This window comes from Orcinus orca, chromosome 7 (assembly GCF_937001465.1).
Source record: "Orcinus orca chromosome 7, mOrcOrc1.1, whole genome shotgun sequence".
NCBI lineage: Eukaryota > Metazoa > Chordata > Mammalia > Artiodactyla > Delphinidae > Orcinus > Orcinus orca.
The window spans coordinates 39,767,266-39,790,601 of NC_064565.1; the positions used below are offsets into that span (position 1 = coordinate 39,767,266).

Genomic DNA, 23,336 nt, shown 5'->3' on the forward strand with positions numbered 1-23,336 from the left:
TTAATTTTGTATCCTGCTACTTTACCAAATTCATTGATTAGCTCTAGTAGTTTTCTGGTAGCATCTTTAGGATTCTCTATGTATAGTATCATGTTATCTGCAAACAGTGACAGCTTTACTTCTTCTTTTCCAATTTGGATTCCTTTTATTTCTTTTTCTTCTCTCATTGCTGTGGCTAAAACTTCCAAAACTATGTTGAATAATAGTGGTGAGATTGGACAACCTTGTCTTGTTCCTGATCTCAGTGGAAATGCTTCCAGTTTTTCACTATTGAGAATGATGTTGGCTGTGGGTTTGTCATATATGGCCTTTATTATGTTGAGGTTAAGTTCCCTCTATGCCTACTTTTTGGAGGGTTTTTATCATAAATCGGTGTTGAATTTTGTCAAAAGCTTTTTCTGCATCTATTGAGATGATCATATGGTTTTTATTCTTCAGTTTGTTAATATGGTGTATCATATTGATTGATTTGCATATCTTGAAGAATCCTTGCATCCCTGAGGTAAACCCCACTTGATCATGGTGTATGATCCTTTTATTGTGCTGTTAGATTCTGTTTGCTAGTATTTTGTTGAGGATTTTTGCATGTATGTTCAGCAGTGATATTGGCCTGTAGTTTTCTTTCTTTGTGACATCTCTGTCTGGTTTTGGTATCAGGCTGATGGTGGCCTCGCAGAATGAGTTTGGGAGTGTTCCCCCCTCTGCTAATTTGATAATTTGACAAGGATTGCATTGAGTCTGTAGAGTGCCTTGAGCAGTATAGTCATATAAACAGTATTTTATTCTTCCAATAAAGAACATGGTATATATCTTTCTACCTGTTTGTGTAGTCTTCAATTTATTTCATCAGTGCCTTACAGTTTTCAGAGTACAGGTCTTTTTGCCTCCTTAGGTATATTTATTCCCAGGTATTTTATTCTTTCTGATGCTATGGTAAATGGGATTGTTTCCTTAATTTCCCTTTCAATATTGATACTTCAGTATTAATGTAGAGAAATTCAGATTTCTGTATATTAATTTTGTATCCTGCAACATTATTGAATTCATTAATGAGCTCTAGTAGTTTTCTGGTAGTGTCTTCAGGATTTTCTATGTATAGTGTCATGTCATCTGCAAACAGTGACAGTTTTAAGTCTTCCTTTCTAACTTGGTTACTTTGTTTTTCTTCACTGATTCCTGTGGCTAGGACTTACAAAACTATGTTGAATAAAAGTGGTGAGAGTGGGCATCCTTGTCTTGTTCCTGATCTTAGAGGAAATGCTTTCAGCTTTTCACTGTTGAGTATGATTTTAGCTGTGGGTTTGCCTTTATTATGTTGAGGTAGGTTCCCTCTGTGTCCACTTTCTGAAGAGTTTTTATTATAAATGGATGTTGAATTTTATAGCTTTTTCTACATCTTTTGAGATGATTGTATGGCTTTTGAAGAACAAATTCTTCAATTTGTTAATGTGGCGTATCACACTAATTGATTTGCAGTTATTGAAAATTCCTTGCATCCTTGGGATAAATCCCACTTAATCATGATGTATGATCCTTTTAATGCATTGTTGTATTCGGTTTGCTCATATTTTATTGAGGATTTTTGTGTCTATGTTCGTCAGTGATACTGGCCTGTAATTTTTTTTTGGGGGGGGGAAATCTCTTTTTGGTTTTGGTGATGGTGGCCTCATAGAATGAGTTCAGAAGTGTTCCTTCCTCTGCAGTTTTTTGGAATAGTTTCAGAAGGGTAAGCATTAATTCTTCTCTAAATGTTTGGCGAAATTCACCTGTGAAGTCATCTGGTCCTGGACTTTTGTTTGTTGAGGTTTTTAAATTACTGATTCAGTTTCATTACTGGTAATTGGTCTTTTCATATTTTCTATTCCTGGTTCAGTTTTGGGAGATTGTACCTTTCCAAGAATTTGTCCATTTCTTCTAGGTTGTCCATTTTATTGGCATATAGTAGCCTGTAGTAGTCTCTTACGATCTTTTGTATTTTTATGGTGTCAGTTGTAACTTCTCCTTTTTCATTTCTGATTTGTTGATTTGGGCCCTCTTCATTTTTTCTTGATGAGTCTGGCTAAAGGTTTATCAATTTTGTTTATCTTTTCAAAGAACCAGCTCATTGATCTTCTCTTTTTTTTTTGGTCTCTATTTCATTGACTTCTGCTCTGATCTTTATGATTTCTTTCCTTCGAATAACTTTGGGTTTTGTTCATTCTTCTTTTTCTAGTTCCTTTAGATGTAAGGTTAGGGTATTTATGAGATTTTTCTTGTTCTCTGAGGTATGCTTGTATTGCTATAAACTTCCTTCTTAGAACCTTTTGCTGTGTCCCATGGGTATTTGATTGTTGTGTTTTCATTTTCTTTTGTCTCTAGGTATTTTTTGATTGCCTCTTTGATTTCTTCAATGATCCATTGGTTGTTTAGTAGCATATTGTTTAACCTCCATGTGTTTGTGTTTTCTGCAGTTTTTTTCTTGTAGTTGATTTCTAATCTCATAACATTGTGGTCAAAAAGGTGCGTGATTTGACTTCAGTTTTCTTAAATCTACCAATGCTTGTTTTGTGGCCTAGCATGTGATCTATCCTGGATCCTGTTCAATGTGCTCCTGAAAAGAATGTATATTCTGTTGCTTTCAGATGGAATGCTCTCTATATATCAAGTAATTCCATTTAGTCTAATGTGGTTTTTAAGGCCTGTGTTTCCTTACTGATTTTCTGTCTCGGTGATCTGTCCATTGATATAAGTAGGGTGTTAAAGTCCCCTACTGTATTGTATCATTGTTGATTTCTCCTTTTATGTCTGTTAATATTTGCCTTAAATATTTAGGTGCTTCTGTGTTGGGTGCATATATATATTTACAATTGTTATATATTCTGGGATTGATCCTTTGATCATTATGTAGTGTGTTGCTTTGTCTCTTGTAACAGTCTTTATTTTACAGTCTATTTTGCCTGATACATGTATTGCTACTCTGGCTTTCTTTGATTTCCATTTGTATGGAATACTTTTTTCCAACCCCTCATTTTCCGTCTATATGTGTCTCTAGATCTGAAGTGAGTCTCTCTAGGCAGCATATATATGAGTCTTGTTTTTGTATCCATTCAGCCACTCTATGTCTTTTGGTTGGAGTATTTAACCTGACTACATTTAAGGTAATTATCGATATGTATGTTCTTATTGCCTTTTTGTTAATTGTTTTGTATTTGTTTTTATAGGTCTTTTCCCCCCTTTCTTCTTTTTTTATTCTCCTGTGATTTGATGACTATATTTAGTGTTAAGTTTGGATTCCTTTTTCTTTCTTGTATATATATCTATTATGGATGTTTGGTTTGTGGTTATCATGAGGTTTTTGTATAGCAGTCTCTCTCTATATATATATATTGTTTTAAGTTGCCGATCTCTTAATTTCAAATGCATTTTTAAAACTCTGCATTTGTACTCTGCAGGCCCTCATGATTACTGGCTGCTGGTTAGCAGGGCCTGGTCACGAGGAGGCTGGCTGCAGAACCCCAGGGGTCCCATGGCTAGTTTTGGCTCACCGATGGCCAGAGTCAGGGTCCTGAAGACTCCACAGCTGTTGGCCACCCACTGGTGGGTGAGGCCAGGTCCTGGAGTTAGTGCTGGACCACTGGTAGACAGAGCTGTTTCCTGTAGTCTGGCTGCAGGGCCCAGGGATCTCAGATCTCATTTCAGATTGTTTGGGGGGTGGTGTTCCTGACACAGTTGGGTATGGGGTCTGTGGTGTCCCGAAGTTTGCATTGGCCTGCTCGTGGACAGGGCCAGGACCTGGGCCCAGCTGTTCCCAGGTTAAGATCTGGCCTGCTGTGAGCAGGAGCCGCAGGCTGTGGGATTGTAGTTTTCTTGCTTCTGGTGTCTGCCCCCTGGTGGATGAGGCTGGTCTAGAGGCTTTTGCAGGCTTCCTGGAGAGAAGGGCCAGTGCCTGCCCACTGGTGGGCGGAGCTGTGTCTTGGCCCTTTGGTAGGCAGGGCTGTATCTAGGGTGTTTTTAGAGGCAGCTGTGAGCTCAGGAAATCTTAAGGCAGCCTGTCATCTGTTGATGGATAGGGATGTGTCTCTGTCCAGTTAGTTGTTTGGCCTGAGGCATCCCAGTACTGGTGCCTAAAGGCTGTTGGGTGGGGCCAGGTCTTGAGCCAAGATGGCAGCTGCCATCAGCAGTGTTCATGAGTAGAATGTTCCCCAGTATGGCTGCCACCATTGTCTATGTCCCCTGCGTGAGCCGCAGCCATCCCTCACCTCTCCAGGAGACTCTCCCAGACAAGCAGGTAGGTCTGGCCCAGGGTCCTATCAAATTACTGCTTTTGCCTTGGGTCCTGGTATGTGTGAGATTTTGGGTAGGCCCTTTAAGAATGAAATCTCTATTTCCCTGAGTTCTGTGAGGCTCCCAAAATTAACCCCTTGGCCTTCAAAGCCAAATGCTCTAGGGTATCATCTTCCTGATGCAGGATCCCCCAGGCTGGGGAGCCTGACGGGGGGCCTAGAAGTCTCATGCCTGTGGAAGAGCCTCTGCAATATAATTCTCCAGTTTGTGGGTCGCCCACCCTGGGGTAGGGGATTTGATTATATCTTGAGTTTGCTCTTGCTACTTGTCTTGTGGTTCCTTCTTTATGTCTTTAGTTGGAGAAGATCTTTTCTGGTAGGTTCTAGTGTTTTTTTTATGAATGGTTGTTCTGCAGATGTTGTTTTGGTGTGCTCATGAGAGGAGGTGAGCTCAGGGTCTTTCTACTCCCCCATCTTGGCCCCTCTCCTCTGTGAATTTTTTATATTTAAATAAACTTACATCTCTGTGTAGATATGTGTTAGGTTCTATGATGCTGCAAGAGTGCAGCCTTGAATACACTAAAGCTTCCGTGGGCTTCAGTGCTATGTTCAATGTGTTCATTTTTCTCAGCTCTTTTATTGAGGTTCAGGAATCTTGCCCCCCACCCTTCTCCTTATTTAATGATGTTCTTCAGTGATGGTAGCAGCAGAAGAAGCTGCATTTTGGTGGGCTTGTAATATTTGCATGGGATTATAGAATAATTTTCAGCTAGATTTTTCTTGTTGATATTCTCATTTTCTTTCTAAAGCCTTCAGTCTCACCTTGATTAGTTTGTAGCATAAATCCAATTGTTGGTTTTTTATGACATAAGAGTAACAACTGTTCTTATGCTCTTCTGGTAAAGTCATTGCAGCTGTTCGTATTAATACCTGCTGTAACAGCAAGTCCTGATGCTCTGGTTCAGTGTGGCTCTTTTCCTGGTGTTTTGAGACTGGATTCAAGGCTTAGTCAGGGTCCTGGCAGGAATGAGATGGCATATTCAGACTGGTGTTATTTAAGAGAATGAATAAGGGGCTGTTTACAGTGGTGTGGGTTCACCTAGTCTTCATAGCTGGCAACAGAGAGAAGCCATTTCTATCCTATAGGCCTAAAGGATAAGATAAGTGGTTACCAGAACCCAGGAGAAGGTAGCTGTGGAGCCAGGGACCTGATGGGAGCTGAGGGACATGACGACAGCCTGGCAGGGAGTGAGTCAGGGGAGTAACTTCCCCAGTCTCACTCTCTGCCCACCCTCTGATCTGCCAGTTTCTGCCATTGGCCAAACGAAGCTGAAAGCCGGTGGAAAAGGGAGCTGTGTGCCTGGTCTTCATAGCTTGGCTTCCCAGGGCACAGAGCAGGGTGGACAAGGTTGGAGGGTGGGGCTACAGGAGCAAGAGGTGAAAGCCCAGCAGGGTTCACCTCCTTTCACCCTTTTAGGATAGCTTGGGAAGATCGTGTGGTCATAGCATATTTCGTTCACCTAAAATCTAAATGAACAGTGAACATGGAAATGGAAATTCTGTTCGTGGAAAAGATAGAAAAGCTTTACTTTTTTTTTCTTTTTTTAAAGGTAAGGCCTGCAAGTGTGTGAGTCCTTTAGAGACCTTTAGCCCATCTCTAAGCAAGGATTGGAGCTGCTGTGCCCACCCCAGTGCTCAGCAACGAGGGCAGTCTTGTGTCCCCAAATGAACCCCATGCTTTTTTCAGAGTGGGGACTATTCCATGGGGTGGAGTGGACACAAAGTTTTTCATGAGGGAGAAATATTGAAATTGGGCCTTTAAAGAGTGAGAAATACAAGGTAAATGACGCATGTGAGAGCACAGAGACTTGCTTTCTCAAGCACACTTCATGAGAACTGCCTTTTATTTATGAGCGTAGACAAAGAATATAGATTTCTCAGAAAGAAGATAAATGAAAATGTTCCACTGAGGCCTAAATATTGTGCCCACATATATTCTAGAGTAGTTTTCTTAAAATCTGTCTTCAGAGGAGTTTTACATTCTTCTCTCATATATGCTCAGATAAACATAGTATTTGAGAGCTGAAAATATGTGTATTGAATTTCAGTCTTAAATCTAGCCAGATACAGCGTAATCTTAACGATACTGGCTGGTATGTTATTCTCTGAGGAACCATAAATCTCTATTTTTAGCTTTTAAATTTATTTAATAATTTGAAAAAGCAGCAATGGGTAGGGACTTATTCCTTGTCCTTTAATTCCCACAACTCTCTGCAAAATAGATATTTAATATCTCTATTTTACTGATAGGAAACTGAACCTCAGAGCTGTACAGGGATCAGCCAGAAGTAGTAGATCCAACTAGTGACAGGATCAGAATTTGCTCCCACGCCTGAGTGCCCCGTCCATTCTCCCCCCATTATACTAGGCAGCGTTTACACTTGACTTTACCCTTGTGGGACTGTGAACCATTGCTTAAGCGTCGTTTTTCATGTTGCAATGAAAACACTATTTAATGCACATACTTTTTCAGTTTCCTCTGGGAATATAAAATTATGCACATATATATCTTTATATATGTACATTTCCTTCTGCTCCAAGTGGTAATAGTGACAATTTATAGAGCAGATGACATGCTGTAACTTTGTTATATATGTAGAATGCAGAAATTTTTTTATTAGGATTGCTTTTATAAGCTTGTCAGCTTCCAGAGAGTTCTTTGAATAATCTGTTCTGGATTTTGTGACTGTGCAAAAAAGTCAGCACGATAGTCTTTTGCCATTGCGTGTAGTCTGTTGTTGGTTTTCAAGTGCCCTTCTGTTTCAGAATGATAGCCATGAACGTGTTCTTGTATAATACATTTTTAGATATAGAATCAGGAATAATTTGAGCTAGTGTTATAAACAGTGGTCAGTGACATAAAGCCTCAGCACAGAAGAAGGACAACAGGACGAATGCATAGTAAGAGTTCTGCATCCTAAAGCTCTCCCAAATGACAGATAACAGTGCAGGTGCTGAAAGCATTGGGCGTGATTGGTAATACAGTCTCTTAACAGAGTTCTAGGGATTCTTTATCACCTGGCACATAGTGCTTAAGCAGTGAATTCATTCAATAAGATACATGTATGCGTGTGTATATGCAGATGCACATACACATACATACACACACACACACACACACACACACACACATATCCAGATGAACTTGTCATCTAAGATTTCTGCTTTGGTACAGATATTCCATCATATTAGAATATATACAGAGAGATTCAAATGAGAGACACATCTGTGTGTATACACTCTAGTTTTATGGTCATTTTTCTACCTCAGCTGAGACTAAATGAAGTCAGAAGTGCTAGCCATCACCTGCACGTCTAGTGACCTTGAAAGCTATTTTCTCAGTTGAGTTCTGTCTTCATGCATGAGTGCTATTTTCACACGAGTGCCATGTGTTTGAGAATGCATCTTTGGGGTGGTTCTCCTCCACTCAACAATTATAGAATAGTGGATCCTTAGCCAGCTGTCGGACATTTCAGCCTAGATTTCTATTATGTGAACTTTGATTGGTTATTAAAAGAAATGAGTTCAGTACAGCAAGCAAGGATAGGGAACATAAAAACGATGTCTTCCGTGCCCAGCCTCTGTTGCCACTCAGTTTATATCCTTGCAGTTCTGCCGGTAGAATCACCCATTAACAGCACCAACACCTGTGTGCCTGCAGCTCTCCCGCAGAACTTCTGTCCAGTTATTGTATCTTCCTCTCAAATTTAAAAATACCCCTCTCACACAGAAAAGAAAATAATCTCTCTCATTTGCCTGCCTGGCAGTGGAAATATCTTTGTAAAATTACCTCTTAATATTATGCCTTTGGCTTTTTTAAAGAAATGGCCAAATGAGGGATGCATCTGGAGCTCTTCAAAACAAATCTCGGGCATTATCCATGTGTTGTTTGCTGCTCTCTGTATAAACATGCATAGGGACCACTAATTTGAGAATTAGGGATCAGGGGGAGTTTTCTTTTTACAAATAATGAGAATGTGTGTTCCATGTGTGTCTCTCTTGGCTCCTGGGAAGTACAGAGCAAAGCGTGACATACAGCAGAGGAACACCATTCATAGAAGGGGTTAGGATCTTTATTTTCCTCTCATCCAATATGGTTTTGACTCCATATTTTGAGAGGTTTAATGCATAAGTGACTTGGCATCAGCCTCCTAAAAATCATTTATGGAAGCAAACTGGGTAAAAAAGGATACCCTCAAATATAATCAATTAACATAGTTTTATTAGATTCCTACCATTTTTCCACATAGTTCAATACAACATGACAAACCAATCTTGATTCTTTTTAAAAGGAGTCCTGTTTCTAACTCCTAAACATCTAATCTTGTTCACATGGAGTTCTTACCTTCTTATTCTTCTGTGTCATGAGAGCCTTCTCAAAAAGATGTAAAATTGTATCTTTGACAAAGATGCAGGACTTCCCTGGTGGTGCAGTGGTTAAGAATCTGCCTGCCAATGCAGGGGACACGGGTTTGAGCCCTGGTCCGGGAAGACCCCACATGCCGTGGAGCAACTAAGTCCATGTGCCACAACGACCGAGCCTGCACTCTAGAGCCCGCAAGCCACAACTGCTGGGCCCGCATGCCACAACTACTGAAACCCACACGCCTAGAGCCTGTGCTCTGCAACAAGAGAAGCCACCGGAGTAAGAAGCCTGTGCACCGCACGAAGAGTAGCCACCGCTCGCGCAACTAGAGGAAGCCCGCGCGCAGCAACGAAGACCCAACGCAGCCCAAAATAAGTAAATAAAATAAATTTATTTTTTTTGTGGTACGCGGGCCTCTCACCGTTGTGGCCTGTCCCATTGCGGAGCACCGGCTCGGGACGCACAGGCTCAGCGGCCATGGCTCACGGGCCCAGCCGCTCCGCGGCATGTGGGATCTTCCCGGACCGGGGCACGAACCTGCGTCCCCTGCATCGGCAAGCGGACTCTCAAACACTGCGCCACCAGGGAAGCCCTAAATTTATTTTTTTTAAATGTAGCTGAAAAGCTATTACTTTGGAAGTGTCTTTTAGCTTTTTCTTAAAATCTGAATCACGTTTAGAAAGATGTCTTTAAAATTGATTAGACTGTTTCTTCACCCAAATTACACACTTATGGGCCCTGTATTAATTCACGATTGATTTGCATAATGAAGTTATTTTAATAATAGCACTGTTTTAGACATTATCTTGTATCACAGTTGCATGTAGTGGGAAAAACTCCCATCTTTAGCACTGCAAAATGCACAGCTTTATGTTTAGAAATGAGATACTCAGTTCTGTGAGTCTTTGATCCTGTGCTTTATGAGATTTTTTTTTTTAAGTTTTACTTTAAAAGAGTATAGCAGAAATCTGAAATATTATGATATTGTATTACATTTATGACTTTTTATGGCATAACTAAAGTCTTCATTAATATCCTTCCCCTAAAATCATAGAATATTAGAAGTGAAAGGAACCTTGGCAGTCATTCATTCCAACTTCTCACTTGGTTGCAATAGAGAGAACTTCTGAATCTTCTTAAGAAATGAGTGCAGAGAACTCAACACAGTTTACTAGATTTGGTCCAGCTGGTGTGGAATGGAATTGGACAGTTATATCCCTTGATCTGATCTCTATTCTCCTGCTAATGTTACCTGAAAAAGCCTGGGGGGAGGGAGGGAAGGGGGAGAACATGTCTTCAACATCCTCTAAGTAAAATGTACATTACCTATGTAATTGCACTCAATCCCCACAGTTTAGAAATTTTACCTACACGACTCTAAGCCTCGCTTGTCTTAGTGGCAAATGGGGACAATATTTCTTAACTCTGCGGTTGCCTGATTACTAAATGTAGAACCAGAATTTTATCCTAGGTCTACTTGAATCAAAAGTCCATTGTTTTCCCCCCTCAAAGATGACTGTAGTAACTCTTGACAGTCACAGCTCACTAGTGGTTCACGTTGACTTTTGGGCTCCAATAACGTGTGACAGCACAGGGACTGTGTCTCTCTTATTCAGTGTTGTATACTAAGTGCTCAGCACAGTACCTAGTATGAATGCATGACTTATGATCATGCTGCTTTCAAGATTTGGACAAGCAGGACTGAGAGGTTGAATCATGATTCTGTTTTTCCCTACTGAATGTTATTATGCAAGAGTAGAATCTATGGTACTCCGCGGAGATTTTTGTATTTTCAGATAAACATGACGGACTGAGCATAAGCTAAAATTCTCTCTCAGGCACATAGAAATGCTAAATTAAATATCTTTAAAATTAATATTTAAACTTAGCGGGGAAAAGAAACTCTTCATGTACCGGAGCAGAGAATCTGTCAGAGAAGGTAACAGCTGAGCCGCAGGAGCTGGGCTCTCAGTGCCCAGGCGAGGTTCCCCTCAAGGAAGAGAGCTGGAGCAGAGTCTCAGCTTAGATCCCGTGATGCTCTTCCCAAATTTAATGAGAACCAGAGTATCTCCATTGGCCAACCTCTCCTAATAGCCAGAAGCAAATAGTACCACCCTTGGAATGGATAGTAAAGGTTTCCATCAGATTTCTCCTTTTCAGAGGAGTGTTTTCATCTTTTCCACTGTTTCTGAGTAAAATTCCAGCACTCATGTTGAATTTCCTCTTTGCCTTCTATTCTTTTTACAGGGGAGCCAGGCCTATTAGGTTGTCATTAAAGCGTCTTACTGTGGGATAAGTGATGCTTGCAGGAAGGTGTGAATGCGAGTGTTGATAGGCATGTTGGACTTAGGAGAGCTGCTCCCCTTAAATTATGTACTTCATTTGTTTTATTGGCAGTGCAGGTTGGCCTGGTGCTTGCTGACTCATTACTAGCAATTGTGCAGGAAGTGCCAGTATGTACCACCTCTGCTTGGCCTCTTCTGTTTCACGTCTCCTTTTGATTCCATCATATCTGTATCTTTGGATGCTCTGGCAGCTCCTTACTGCCCACAGCCTTTGTCTTACTTGCTAAGAAAGGTGCTCCTTATATAGGTCACAGCTAATGATGTTGGTTCTACTCCCAGATGTACTCATTGACTGTCTACCATGTGCTGAGTATGGGCCTAGGGAATATAAAAAGTAATGTAGTCCTCTTCCTACCTCAGAAGAGTTTGAGGTCAAGGATGTGTCACGTCCTCAGGCCCGCACGTTCCCCAAGGAAGCTTAAAAATGCCACATATAGGAGGAGATGATGGCCATGGCTCAGCCCTGGGAAATAGTCATGCTTGTGGACCAAGGGCCACGTAGGTCCTTGACTCCGGGCAGTAGCGGGCCATTCTCACTTGGGGTTTCCTAAATTTATGAATCTGGCTACCTGCTGTTCCCTGGAATGCCTGAGAGTTGCCTACCCCTGTTGTATCCCTACCAATGCGCCTTGCAAAAATCCCTTCCCTCTCAGCAAAGAAGCACACTGCTTTCTGGAACAAAAATTAATGTACTTTCCGAAGAGAGGACTCATAAAATAAAGACCAGCACCACAGGTGAGGGGTTTCTGACGAGGTCTACTCTCTGGGAAAGATGGATGATGGTAATGCGCTGTGTCTGGGGAGGAACGTTTTGAGGTACCCTTGAGTTTGAGAAGTGTGGCCCAGATACCTAACATGGCTGTGGAGCTTTCTTAGTGTCAATATAAGGAAACATCTAAGTTACAGGAGGCCAAATCGTAACGGCCATATTCTGAGTCAGCAAGCAGCTGTTCTTATTAACCATTATGTAGGTCTCAGATTCCTTTGAGAGACTCAACCCAGGGGGAAAATACGTATGGACACAATTTTGCAAATAACCTTAAGAAGCTCACAGGTCCCCTCTCCCCCATATGAAGAACTCTGCTCTATGTGATGGTCCTAGAGAAAGTACCAGAATGGTTTAGTCCAGCTTGTATTAAAGATTTTTTTTCCTTCTGGGGCAGAATACAAGCTCTGCTATAACCTTGTTCTGCTAGAAAGATTGCAACAAGAGCCTACTCAGCAAAGTTTCAGCAGAGAATTTTTAGTTCAGAGTCTCCGTGAAATGATTCCAGATGTAAAACAATTTTCAGATACTATAGTCATTTGCTTTTTCATTATCCTAATGTCTTTTCGTTGTGAAAAAATAAAGCAGTCATGTTAACACAAACCTATATACTGAAAGACAGAGATAAATATAGGTGCTTGGGAGAAAAGCAGTATGTAGTGATAGATTATAAAGCATGCTCTGGAAAATGTGACATACTGTTATTTAGTGCTTTCTTCATTTGACAGGTAAAACCTTTGCAGTTTTGGAGGATTTTGATAGAATAAGGCTATGCTGTTTTAACTAAAAATGGAAATGAAAATACATCTAGTCTATATGGAAGCAATATTCTTGTGGTATGTTTTTCACTGTTTTCATCTTCTGTGCTAGAACAAGCTGTGCGGACATGTTTTGAGGGGATGCTGTTTCAGGCCATGCAAGGATCTTGGCATGTACTGCCCCTGAACCCCCCTGTCCTGTTATATAATAGTAATGAGACTATCCTCCCTACAGTGCTCTTTCCAGGAAAGGAGAAACCAAAACACAAGTCTAATTCTTGGGTTTGTTGTTCATTCAGTCGTTTTTTAAGTCTTCTGTCATCCATTCAGAAGAACCTTTGTGGTGTATCTGAGCTCTGTATTCCTCCTGGAAGAAAGGAATGCACTCTTACGTGCCTTCCTTTCTTCCACGAGCTAGAAATAAGGCTAGGTGTTTGGGACCAATTACTACTCTCCAAAGCTTTCTTGAGAGTATTTTTCAAAACTAGATAATGTAAATTCGAACAGTTTCTTGACTTTGCAGGACCTGAAATGCTTGCCAAGTGCGTGTGTGGCCTGACCCCACTGGCTTGGCTTTGTCTCTTTCCCCCTTTCTCATGCTCTCGTCACGCTGGCTGCTTCCTGAGTTCCCCCGACGAGGCACACTTCTTCCCAGCTGAGGACCTTGGTTTCTTTTCCCTTGATTCTTTGCTTGGACGCTTTCTTCTCAACATTTAATTCACCTGTGCGCATGTCACCTACTCAGATGTACCGGGCCCACCATATATATATATAAAGCAGGTCCTGCTATTCACTAACATATCACCTTATTTTTCCTCCACAGAGTTTATGACAATCAGAAAGTATGGTCTTTTCCATATTTACTGGCTGTCTTCTCCCTCTAAAATGCAGATTGCTTGAGAGCAAACACCTTGTTGGGGATCTAGTGGTAAAAACATCTGTTATGTACGAGGTGTCAATAATGGTATATTGAATGAATGAATGGGCTTTTGTCTCACTGAGATTATGTGAGGAAAATCAGGCGTTCTGAATTGTGATCCCAAGGTATTTGGGGATTTGTTCATCATGATAAATGCTTACGTAAGAATTAGCAAAACGCCAAGCACATAGCAAATTAGTTCAAGTGCTTTATATGTATTAACTAATTTAATTCCCATAACCCTATGAGGTACATATTATTATTATTACTCCCATTTTATAGATGCAAAAATTGTGATACAGGGAAGTTAAGGAACTTGCACGAAGCTACACAGATTGTAGGTCTGAAGGCAGGTACATGAGCCAATGAATGCTCTTTACCACCGAACAGAGAGTGCTTGATAAATACAGCTTTGACCTTGTGCCCAGCACTGGCTGAGTGCTTTGTATGCATGGTGTCACTCAGTCCTCAGCTCCACACTATGAAATAGGGACTGTCATTATGCCTGTTCTGCAGATGGGGAAGCTGAGGTTTGGAAAGCTTAAGCAACTTGTCTCAATTTCCATAGTCGCTTAGTGATGCAAAAGGGACTTGAATGTAGATAATGAATGCTGTGATCTCAGGCATCCTCTCCACGTTACAAGAGCACTTGTGGGTGGCTCTTGGAACACAGTCATTTTCAGGCTTGTGAGAGAGGGATTAGTCTCCCTCATTCAAAAGGTCTCCACTGGTGTCAAGAAGGGGTATCAATTACTTGGCTACAGATTCATAACGAATATGGAACCGTCCAACTCAGAGAAATGAATAGGGAAGCAGAATTTGTGTCAGTAAAACCACTGGTCTGTAAGGAATCATAGAGTTGGTTAAATGTTCATTTCTTCAGAAAGAGCATAACAGTAGGATTTAGAAACTTGATAACTGTGAAAGGTCAATTTTCGTTTCTAAAATGAACAAGGACAGAATTAGAGATATATTGGTGTATCACTAGGTCCGATTCTGTACTGAGCTGAAATGCAGTGTACAAAGTTTAGCACTATTGTTTTGTGAAACTTACCAGGTTTTTCACCCTGAGTCCTTCCTTAGGGACTCAGTTCTCTCAGTAGCAAAAGCCATCTGTAGGGATGATATGATGTTGTGGGTACATTCTGTCTGATTTTCAGCTCATTCTCTATAGGTAGGCCTTATTAACCACCCATACGAAACCAGTATACTCACAACACAAGAGGGGGGGCATAAAATCCCTAGAACTTATGCATTCTTACCCTGGCTTCAAAGAAAGTATCCATGTGAAGGATTATGGTTGCATTTGTGGACATCAAACTTTTTTTCTTTGGAAGACTCCCTAAACCCACTGAGACCTATTGATTCAGCAGGAAGAAAACAGGTCCAGCATGCATATATATATATATATATATATATATATATATATATATATATAAAACAATTTATATATTTATTTTTGGCCACGCCTAGTTCCCCAACCAGGGATCAAACCCATGCCCCCTGCAGTGGAAGCATGGAATCTTAGCCACTGGACCGCCAGGGGAGTCCCTAGCCAATATATATATATATTTTTTTGCAGTACGCGGGGCCCCCCACTGCCGTGGCCCCTCCCGCCGTGGAGCACAGGCTCCGAACGCGCAGGCCCAGAGGCCATGGCTCACGGGCCCAGCCGCCCCGCAGCATGTGGGATCCTCCCACACCGGGGCACGAACCCATGTCCCTTGCATCGGCAGGCGGACTCCCAACCACTGCGCCACCAGGGAAGCCCCTAGCCAATATTTCTGAACCCTAAGATAGCATTTTCACAGAACTTGTATTACAGGTGCTCTTATGCAAGCAGTTCTATGTGATCCTACCTGAGCCTCTACTTGATGCTCACAATTACCCAAATGTGTGGGCAGGGCGGGTGTTATTAAGCCACTTTACAGATGAAGAAATTGAGGTTAATAGAGTTTAAAGAGCTTGCCCACGGTCAGGCCACTAGCACCTGAACCAAAGTCTTTGGACTCCAAGTTACTTACTTTTTCTACTGGCCCACACCTCCCCCTTCTCAAAGAGAACCTGCTGGTGGTGATGTTCCAGGTTCCGAGCATGTCTCCTGAAGATTTCCTTACTAGCAGGTCTGCTGCTAGAGGGTGGAACCTGTGGGGCTTAAGATGGAACACCTTACTCAGTGCTGTGTGCACATCTGTTGTTTCACTGGGTTTTGGCCCTGCTGTCTTTAAGTGGCTGAAAGCGATGAACAGTATCTGTGGGCCAGGACTAACGTTATATGTATGGTTTTCAAACAACTGTTATTGTTTCCTTGAGAACCACCTGGCTGCTTCTCCTTGCTCCCGAAGTGACGGAAACAGGTGGGGACGGCATTTCATGGTTACCCTTATTTCTCTTCTCAGTGTCTGTGTGTTCTGGGATCCAGCAGAGACTTTGTTTCTCAAACTGGTTGCCCTTTTACTCAGTGTCCTTCCTACTGCTCCAACTTTTATTGTTTCTTCCAAGTTTTGAAAGAGTTGCAAAATTCATCAACCATAGGTATTTAACTCAGGGGATGGAATTTCAGACAGGTGGTTCTGTAACTTCAGCTGAGCATGCAAAGATCAGGTGGTTCAGCACGAAGTAAACCAGCCCAGTGAGGCAGCCGTGGAAGGGGGCGCAGCCAGGCCAGGACTGCTGCTTGATCTCCAGGAACCCAGGCCACTGGGCGTCCTGCAGAGTGCAGAGGCCTGCCCAGTAAAAGGCAGCAACTGCTCAACTTTCATCTGATGGGGAAGAATGCAGTTTACTCACAGGTGCTGGCCCTACAGAACAAGTAGATTGTTGAATATATTTGAATAATCAAGCTTTCCAAACAGAAGCAAAACGTACTCCTAGTGATGTATAAAATGCAAATAAACTCAACCAGTCTCTTTTCGCTGCAGGTGTATGAGTTTTGGACTTTTCCACACCCAGGGTCAGAATGCCGCTCCTCTGTCATGCCCTCACTGTAGCTGTGGTCCAGACCTTTATCTTCTCAGAAAACCGGGCATTTGCCAAGAACATCAACTTCTATCATGTGCGGCCTCCTCTTGACCGTAAGTAGTGGCTGTCACCATCACTGGTGATGAGGGGGGTCAGAGTAACTGTTTGAAGTCCCTGTTTCCCTATAGTAACTTTGCCTTTTCCGGAACGTTTGGTTTATACCCAGCGTAAATCAGTAAGTCTTCACTACTTCCATGAGTAAGGGTAACACATGGTGACAGAAATTTTCTCAATTTCTTTAAAATGGTTTGGCTTCCTGCTGAAGTCTCAAAAGTGTTCTTGTTTAAAATAATCTTCTGAACACTGTCCATAAGAATGGCTCAGCAGGAGAAATTCAGTGTTCTTTGTTGATCTCTTCCTTGGAGAAGGATATTGACCGTAGGAAGCTTCTGCATAAATTATATAGACTTTCAAATGGCCATTAACAATTTTGAAAACAGATTAGCATGTTTGAAATTTGGAGGGGAGTACTATTTAGATTTTCATTAATATTATGCATAGTCACTATATATACATATATAAAATATATATATATTTAGTAATTCCAAGAATCTATTCTAAGGTCATTAGCCATTTGAAGAGGAAAATGCATTTAAAAAGACTTTTAATGAAGCATGAACATATATATAATCTCACCTCCTTTCTCTCCAGACAAGTAAAACTTCTCTGATATACTTTACAGAGAATTTGTTATAGATGAAAATTGTTTCGTGGAAATGTGAATGCCAGTGGCTCCCACATCTGTAAGAGTATCAGAATCGCTCAAAACTACATATTCCTGGGTCCCTTCTCCCGAGATTCAGTAGTCAGGAGGGTGGTACGCAGAATTTTTTTTTTCCCTTTTCCCCCTCTTCTTTTTAGAAAAGTTCTCCTGATGCTGTTGATACACAGCCAGGTTTGGGAACCACTGTCTTTATACTCCTAAAGGAGGAGTACTCATACTCCGTACTCCTATATGATTACCATTCTGCATTTTGTGTTTTGTTTTTAAGGACATTCAGTCATTAGTAGGTGTATGTGTACGCACGTATATACTACACAACCATATACATATGAATAATAGCCCACACACATCTTGAACTATCATTTATTACAAATTTCTAAACTGATAGTGATCATATACTGATAGCTTAATGGCATAGCATAGACATACTTCTCATAAAATCTACATTACTGACAAATTTGTAACCTTTTATAAGAAAAAATTATTAAAGAGAAAAAAGTAATATTTGATTACTATAGAAAATTCCAAAGAGACAGGAAATGTGTAGAAGAAAACGAAATTTATTCATAATCCCAAGATTCAGAGGGAGGTCTTCTTTCCATTTTTGAATACAGCTGACCCTTGAACAACGCGGGTTTGAACTGCCTGGGTCCACTTACATGTGGATTTTTTCCCCATTGTCCATACTCTAGTACTACATGGTCTGCAGAGGGCCATATGCAGGGCCGACTATAAATTACATGAGGATTTTCAACTGCATGGCAGGTTGGCGCCCCTGACCTCCACGTTGTTCAAGGGTCAACTGTGTTTCCTTCTACTGTTCTTACTCTGTATGTGTATTTAACTTCGTGACAGAGATCACACAAATTTAATTTTGCAGTAGCTTTTATTTGTTTACATTGTGTTTTGAATATTTTTCCATGAATTTGGAAGTATTTTAATGTCTTACATTAAAAATGTTTTTACTCACATAGCTGGCTATGTGAGTAAACTATTTCCCCAAGCTTTATACTGGCCCCCCACGAGTGCACGCACACACACTCTCACAAGCAAGCTAAATGTTAACGCTTCATTGAAAATCTTTTTAAATGAAGTTTCCTCTTCAGTTGGCGAATGACCTTAGAATAGATGCTTAGAATTACTAAATCAAAAAGGTTGTGCCAGTTTATACATTAACTAGTTACCTACCAGCATTGAGTTTTAGTATTTTTTAAACTGTGCTGAATTAATAGGTGAAAATGGATTTCATTATTTCATTATTTATTTACTTACCTAATTCACTTTTATGCATAGGCAAAACTGAAGTGTATTGCAAGAACTACTTTCATGTCCTCTGAACTTCAGCTTTTGATATTTTGCTCTTGTTTTATGCACTGCTTTCTAATTATCATCCCAACTTAGGGATGGTTTGGGTTACCTTGATCTGTGTCTGTTTCATTCTCCAAAAATAGGAGAACTGAAAGTTTCATACAGGGCTTTATACTCTGGTCTACAGAGAAATGTCAGATTTATTGTACTTTTGACTTCTCGCCCAACAAAATAACAAGATACAAGGCAGGAAAAAGAAAGCATAAAGAAAAAAAGAACATACTAGTTGTTCTCAATCCAGACTGCTGGCGGCTCATAATTCCTCCTTTCAGTAACACTCTTGCCTGAGCACAAGGGCCTGAGAATTACTATCATCCTTCTATTAAATGTTACGTTCCTGAAAGAGGTCTAATGTTGGGATAACTGACATATATCAAATGAGATTACTTGTTTGAAGTTAAGTGTAGCTGTAATGCAAGTACATATGGATGGAAACCAACCTGGTTTTTGATGTGCCAGGGACTCTACTAGATACTTTTCTTGCAACCTGCTGTTTAATCTTTATCTCTGCAAGTCATGGGGATCTTCACTGTCACTATTATTGTAAATATTATTATTTCTTAGAGGTTAAAAAATCATACAACTAATTAGTGAGAAGCGCAGAATTCAAGCTTAGGTTAATGTGACTCCAGTTCTTTTCAGGGCCGATACTATATCAAAGTATTGGTCCCAATATTGCCACCGTCTTTGCCTGTCCACTCAACCCTCACTTATCCCCAAGTTATAAATTATAATAGAACAATACCATGGATATTTAAAAGTGGCTCATAGAATCATTTGCACTTCTCTGTAGTAGATATTCATAGATGAAATATTCAAAGAAAAGGGAATAAAGAAAATTCCCCAAAGTGTGGCAGTTAAGCCCAGCTCCATAGAAACAGAAATTGTAAGGATAATGACTTGTAACTTTCATTTGATCTAGTGAAAGTTGCTAACTTTATGCCATATTTGATGTTTGAAAAAAATTTTTAACCATACTGTTTCCCTTTCCATTTTTTTCTTTTTTAAAGCGACACCATTTCCAAACAGCTTCAAGTGTTTTACCTGTGAAAATGCAGGGGATAATTATAACTGCAATCGATGGGCAGAAGACAAATGGTGCCCACAAAGTAAGTGTGCTGAGTTTGGAACTCTTTGGTGATCAGACCTCGTTTAGATCTCTCTTAACTGGCCCTGAGCAGAGGCATCTTATGTGATGAGATTAGCAAACCAGCAGGCCGAAGATGTTCTATAGAAATCAGAGATTTTTTTGACGAGACTATCCAGACATCAGACTACTCTGAGAGTACATGGAAACTGATGCATAGCCGCAATTTGTAGTTGTATGGGCTTTGAGGAAGAATTTCTTAATATTTACCAGGGAGAACAAATAGACCACAGTGTTGACTAGGGCATTCTAAGAATGTCAGAAATGCTTGATGATACTGCTAGAAAAGTCCTACTTACTGGCTAAAGCAAAGGAAGGTTTTTGTACTCTTGAGATACACTGATGCTTGAGAAACTCATTCATTTATTCAACGAACATTTGAGCATCTTTTTAGTTTGTTTAGTTCCCTGGTAGATCCCCAGTGCCTAATCCAGTGCCTAGACCATATTAGGTGCTCAGTAAATATTGACAGAATGAAGGGATGCCTTTGACTAGGTAGTCGGGAAATCTTCTCTGAGGAATATACATTTGAACTGAGAACCAAATGACCAAAACAAGTCAGCTGCGTGGACATCTGCAGGAAGAGCATGCCAGGAAGAGGGAACAGCAGGTGCAAAGGCAAGATTTGGCTTCCTCTGTGAACAGGAAGAAGGCTGGCTGGTGAGGTGTAGTAGGAGATGGAGAAAGGATCTGATCGAGATTTAAGGACTGGGATGTGCAGCATCTTATTTGTTCTGATAAGGAGTTTGGATTTCATTGTAAATGTGATGGGAAGGGAGTAGGGTGTTTAAGCCGTGGAGTACAGGATGCTAGGTGTGTTCTAAAATAAGCCATGGAGTACAAGATGCTAGGTGTGTTCTAAAATATTTCTCTGGCTGCTGAGTGCAGAATGGATGGTTGGGCACAAGAGAAGAAGGGGACACCAAATGGGGTCTTTCATTGTTTTGGGGCAGGAGAAGATGATGACTTGGACTAAACTTGGAGGTAAAGCAGACAGGATGTGCTGATGGATGAGCTGTAATTGAAAAGCTCTACTTAGAATAAGGAGATCAGGCTATTTGGATTATAGGATGCACTGTTTTTTTAGGTTTTCAGATGTAAAAAGCCAACAAAAACAACATTCTTCCAGACTTAGAGATTACCAGTTTTGGTCTACTATTACCTTGAATCTTTTGGAAATTTCTGTATCACATTATGGCAGTGGAATAGCCTTACCTCTTCCAGATGATGCCAAACTGTGGAACCAAGAAATAGTATATACACTGGAGACCTCTCCTGGGCCTGAGAATCTCACGCTGTAAATTAGCACAGATGGCTGTGACATTTACATGGACACAGATGGCTGTGACATTTACATGGACAGTATTTTTCATTATTTCTTTCCAAGAATAATTATCAAAATATTTTTTTCTTGAGGTTATTTTACAGTTCTGCAGAGCGGTTGACTGAACTGTGCTTGTGAGCGCATGTATGCTTTTGGGGATTTGTTTCTACATTTTTCACAGACATTAATTTCAATGTTTCTGAGGCTGGCAGATGCCTCTCTTTAACTAGCTTGTGTCAGAGGGTGGGTATCATTCTTTAACCATTTGCTTTAAGTTCTCCCAAGAACTGGATGGGAAGGGTTCGGAACAGTGGTCGATTGGGGCATTGATGTCCAGCCTCTTTATGGACACTGTCTGGCACTTTTCTTAGCCTCATCTTTATGGCTGGCATTATTCTTTTGGATTTTACCAAATGCTGTTCCTACTAGGTCTGTGCACGTTCCAATTTGTCTCTCATTAATCGAAGCCACTTTTAATGGGAACATGCATGGAAATTTCTGGGTTTTAGAATTTCATCTCTGTTGAAACATGGGAGCAAAAGGGGGATGCTGCAGCTTTTCGCCAACAAGAAAATGTCAGGGAAAGCCTGAAAGCCTGACTCATAGAGATGGACTCGGAATGCCCCCCGCATTCCAGCGTGCGTAACAGTACATTCTTGATTGTACACCAGCCAAGCCCCCAAAATACTAACCCTCTGGAATTCTGAGGCTGTAATTGCTCACTTTTCTCCTTGTCATTATTGAGGGGGGTGATAGTCAACCATCTCTTGGGGCACACAGGCCTGTGGCTATTCTTTGTCATCTCAGGTTTCCTTTTCACTTTATAGCTCTGCTTCTGTGGTCTGCCAGGGTTGTTAAAAGAGGTTCTCTAGGTAACAGGATATGACAAGAATGACATTTCTTATTTTATTTACCCCGGCGTTTAACTCTGACTTTGTAGGGCTGCTTTAGCATGTGTGACGGTCTCTAGGAACACAGGCAGCTACCAGTTCTCAATTCTTCTTTGTCTGGAGTACAAATGGGAATGCCTTCCAGAACATGTAGTGGTTCCCTGTCCTTCAGAGTCCCAGTCAGCTGCTCTTGTAGAGCGCTCTGCTCACGCCCAGTTCAACGCTGAGTGTACTAAGAGGCACGATAGTGTGCTGGGGAAGAGCACAAACCCTGGAAAACTGCCTACGTCAGCGTCTTACCTTCCACTTGACACTGTCTTAGGAAATGAGCAGACCTATTTTTTTGGAGTTATACTCCTTTATTGGAGTATAATTGCTTCACAATAGTTTATGCATACATATGTCCCCATATCCCCTACTTCTTGGACCTATGGTTTTGATGAAAAGCTTGTCCAATTTTTTCTCAGCTTTACCTGGCACCAAAGAATAAGTGCCCATTTATATTCATTTTAAAAATAGACATGTGCTTCAGAAGCTAATGCCTGTTCAGCAATACCGCCTAGAAACGTAAGGATCATCCTGAATTTTAGTCATTTCTCAAGTGACTGTTGAAAGGTTGCTTTTTACATTGCAAAAAAAATAAGTTGCTTTTTTCTGCCTAGATACACAGTACTGTTTGACAGTACATCACTTTACCAGTCATGGAAGGAGTACATCCATTACCAAAAAGTGTGCCTCCACAAGTGAATGTCATTTTGTTGGCTGCCACCACAGCCGAGATTCTGAACACACGGTAAGGAGCATATGTGTGTGTAGTTATTGTCCTGTGGTTTCTTGATGGTGATGGCTGGTTGTATATAGAGAGGCAGGAAGGATAGATAATGTCAAACATACGTATACTTTGAGAGACTCCCTGTCCATCAAACAATAATATTACTAAAAACAAATGATAATTCTCAGATTCCAGAGCTAGACCCCAGGGTCTAGACCTTGGACTTTGGGTGAATTGTCTGAAGTCAACACTGGAAGCCCCCAAAGCAAACAATCCATGCACGAGAGGATGACCAACACTACACAGCCCAGCTTACATATTTTGTTTACGGCTAGAAATCACCAAGAGCACTGCACCGAGAAGGTGGAAACAGACGAGGAGGAGAGAATATGAGAGGTTAACCCCAGCTTATTAAAATGAGCGATAGAGGGCTTCCCTGGTGGCGCAGTGGTTGGAGGTCCGCCTGCCGATGCAGGGGACACGGGTTCGTGCCCCAGTCCGGGAAGATCCCACATGCTGCAGAGCGGCTGGGCCCGTGAGCCATGGCCGCTGGGCCTGCGCATCCAGAGCCTGTGCTCCGCAACGGGAGAGGCCACAGCAGTGAGAGGCCCGCG

General features: G+C 41.2%; 1 protein-coding gene and 1 long non-coding RNA gene across 6 annotated transcripts in view; one reads left to right on the top strand and one right to left on the bottom strand.

Moving 5' to 3' along the window:
* The window catches only part of LYPD6B (LY6/PLAUR domain containing 6B), a 234,389-nt gene that overhangs the window by 199,154 nt on the left and 11,899 nt on the right, over nucleotides 1-23,336 (top strand). For all 4 annotated transcript variants that reach the window (XM_049712497.1, XM_049712498.1, XM_049712499.1 and 1 more), the window contains 3 exons: nucleotides 16,398-16,550; nucleotides 19,600-19,698; nucleotides 22,613-22,743. In XM_049712497.1, the coding sequence (XP_049568454.1) occupies nucleotides 16,436-16,550; nucleotides 19,600-19,698; nucleotides 22,613-22,743 (345 nt within the window). In that variant the 5' untranslated portion in view covers nucleotides 16,398-16,435. The remainder of the gene's footprint in view (nucleotides 1-16,397; nucleotides 16,551-19,599; nucleotides 19,699-22,612; nucleotides 22,744-23,336) is intronic.
* Nucleotides 1-23,336, bottom strand: part of LOC117200814 (uncharacterized) — a 112,705-nt gene that overhangs the window by 9,593 nt on the left and 79,776 nt on the right. For both annotated transcript variants that reach the window (XR_007478494.1, XR_004482499.2), the window contains exon 3: nucleotides 21,753-21,928. This is a non-coding gene — a long non-coding RNA (uncharacterized LOC117200814). The remainder of the gene's footprint in view (nucleotides 1-21,752; nucleotides 21,929-23,336) is intronic.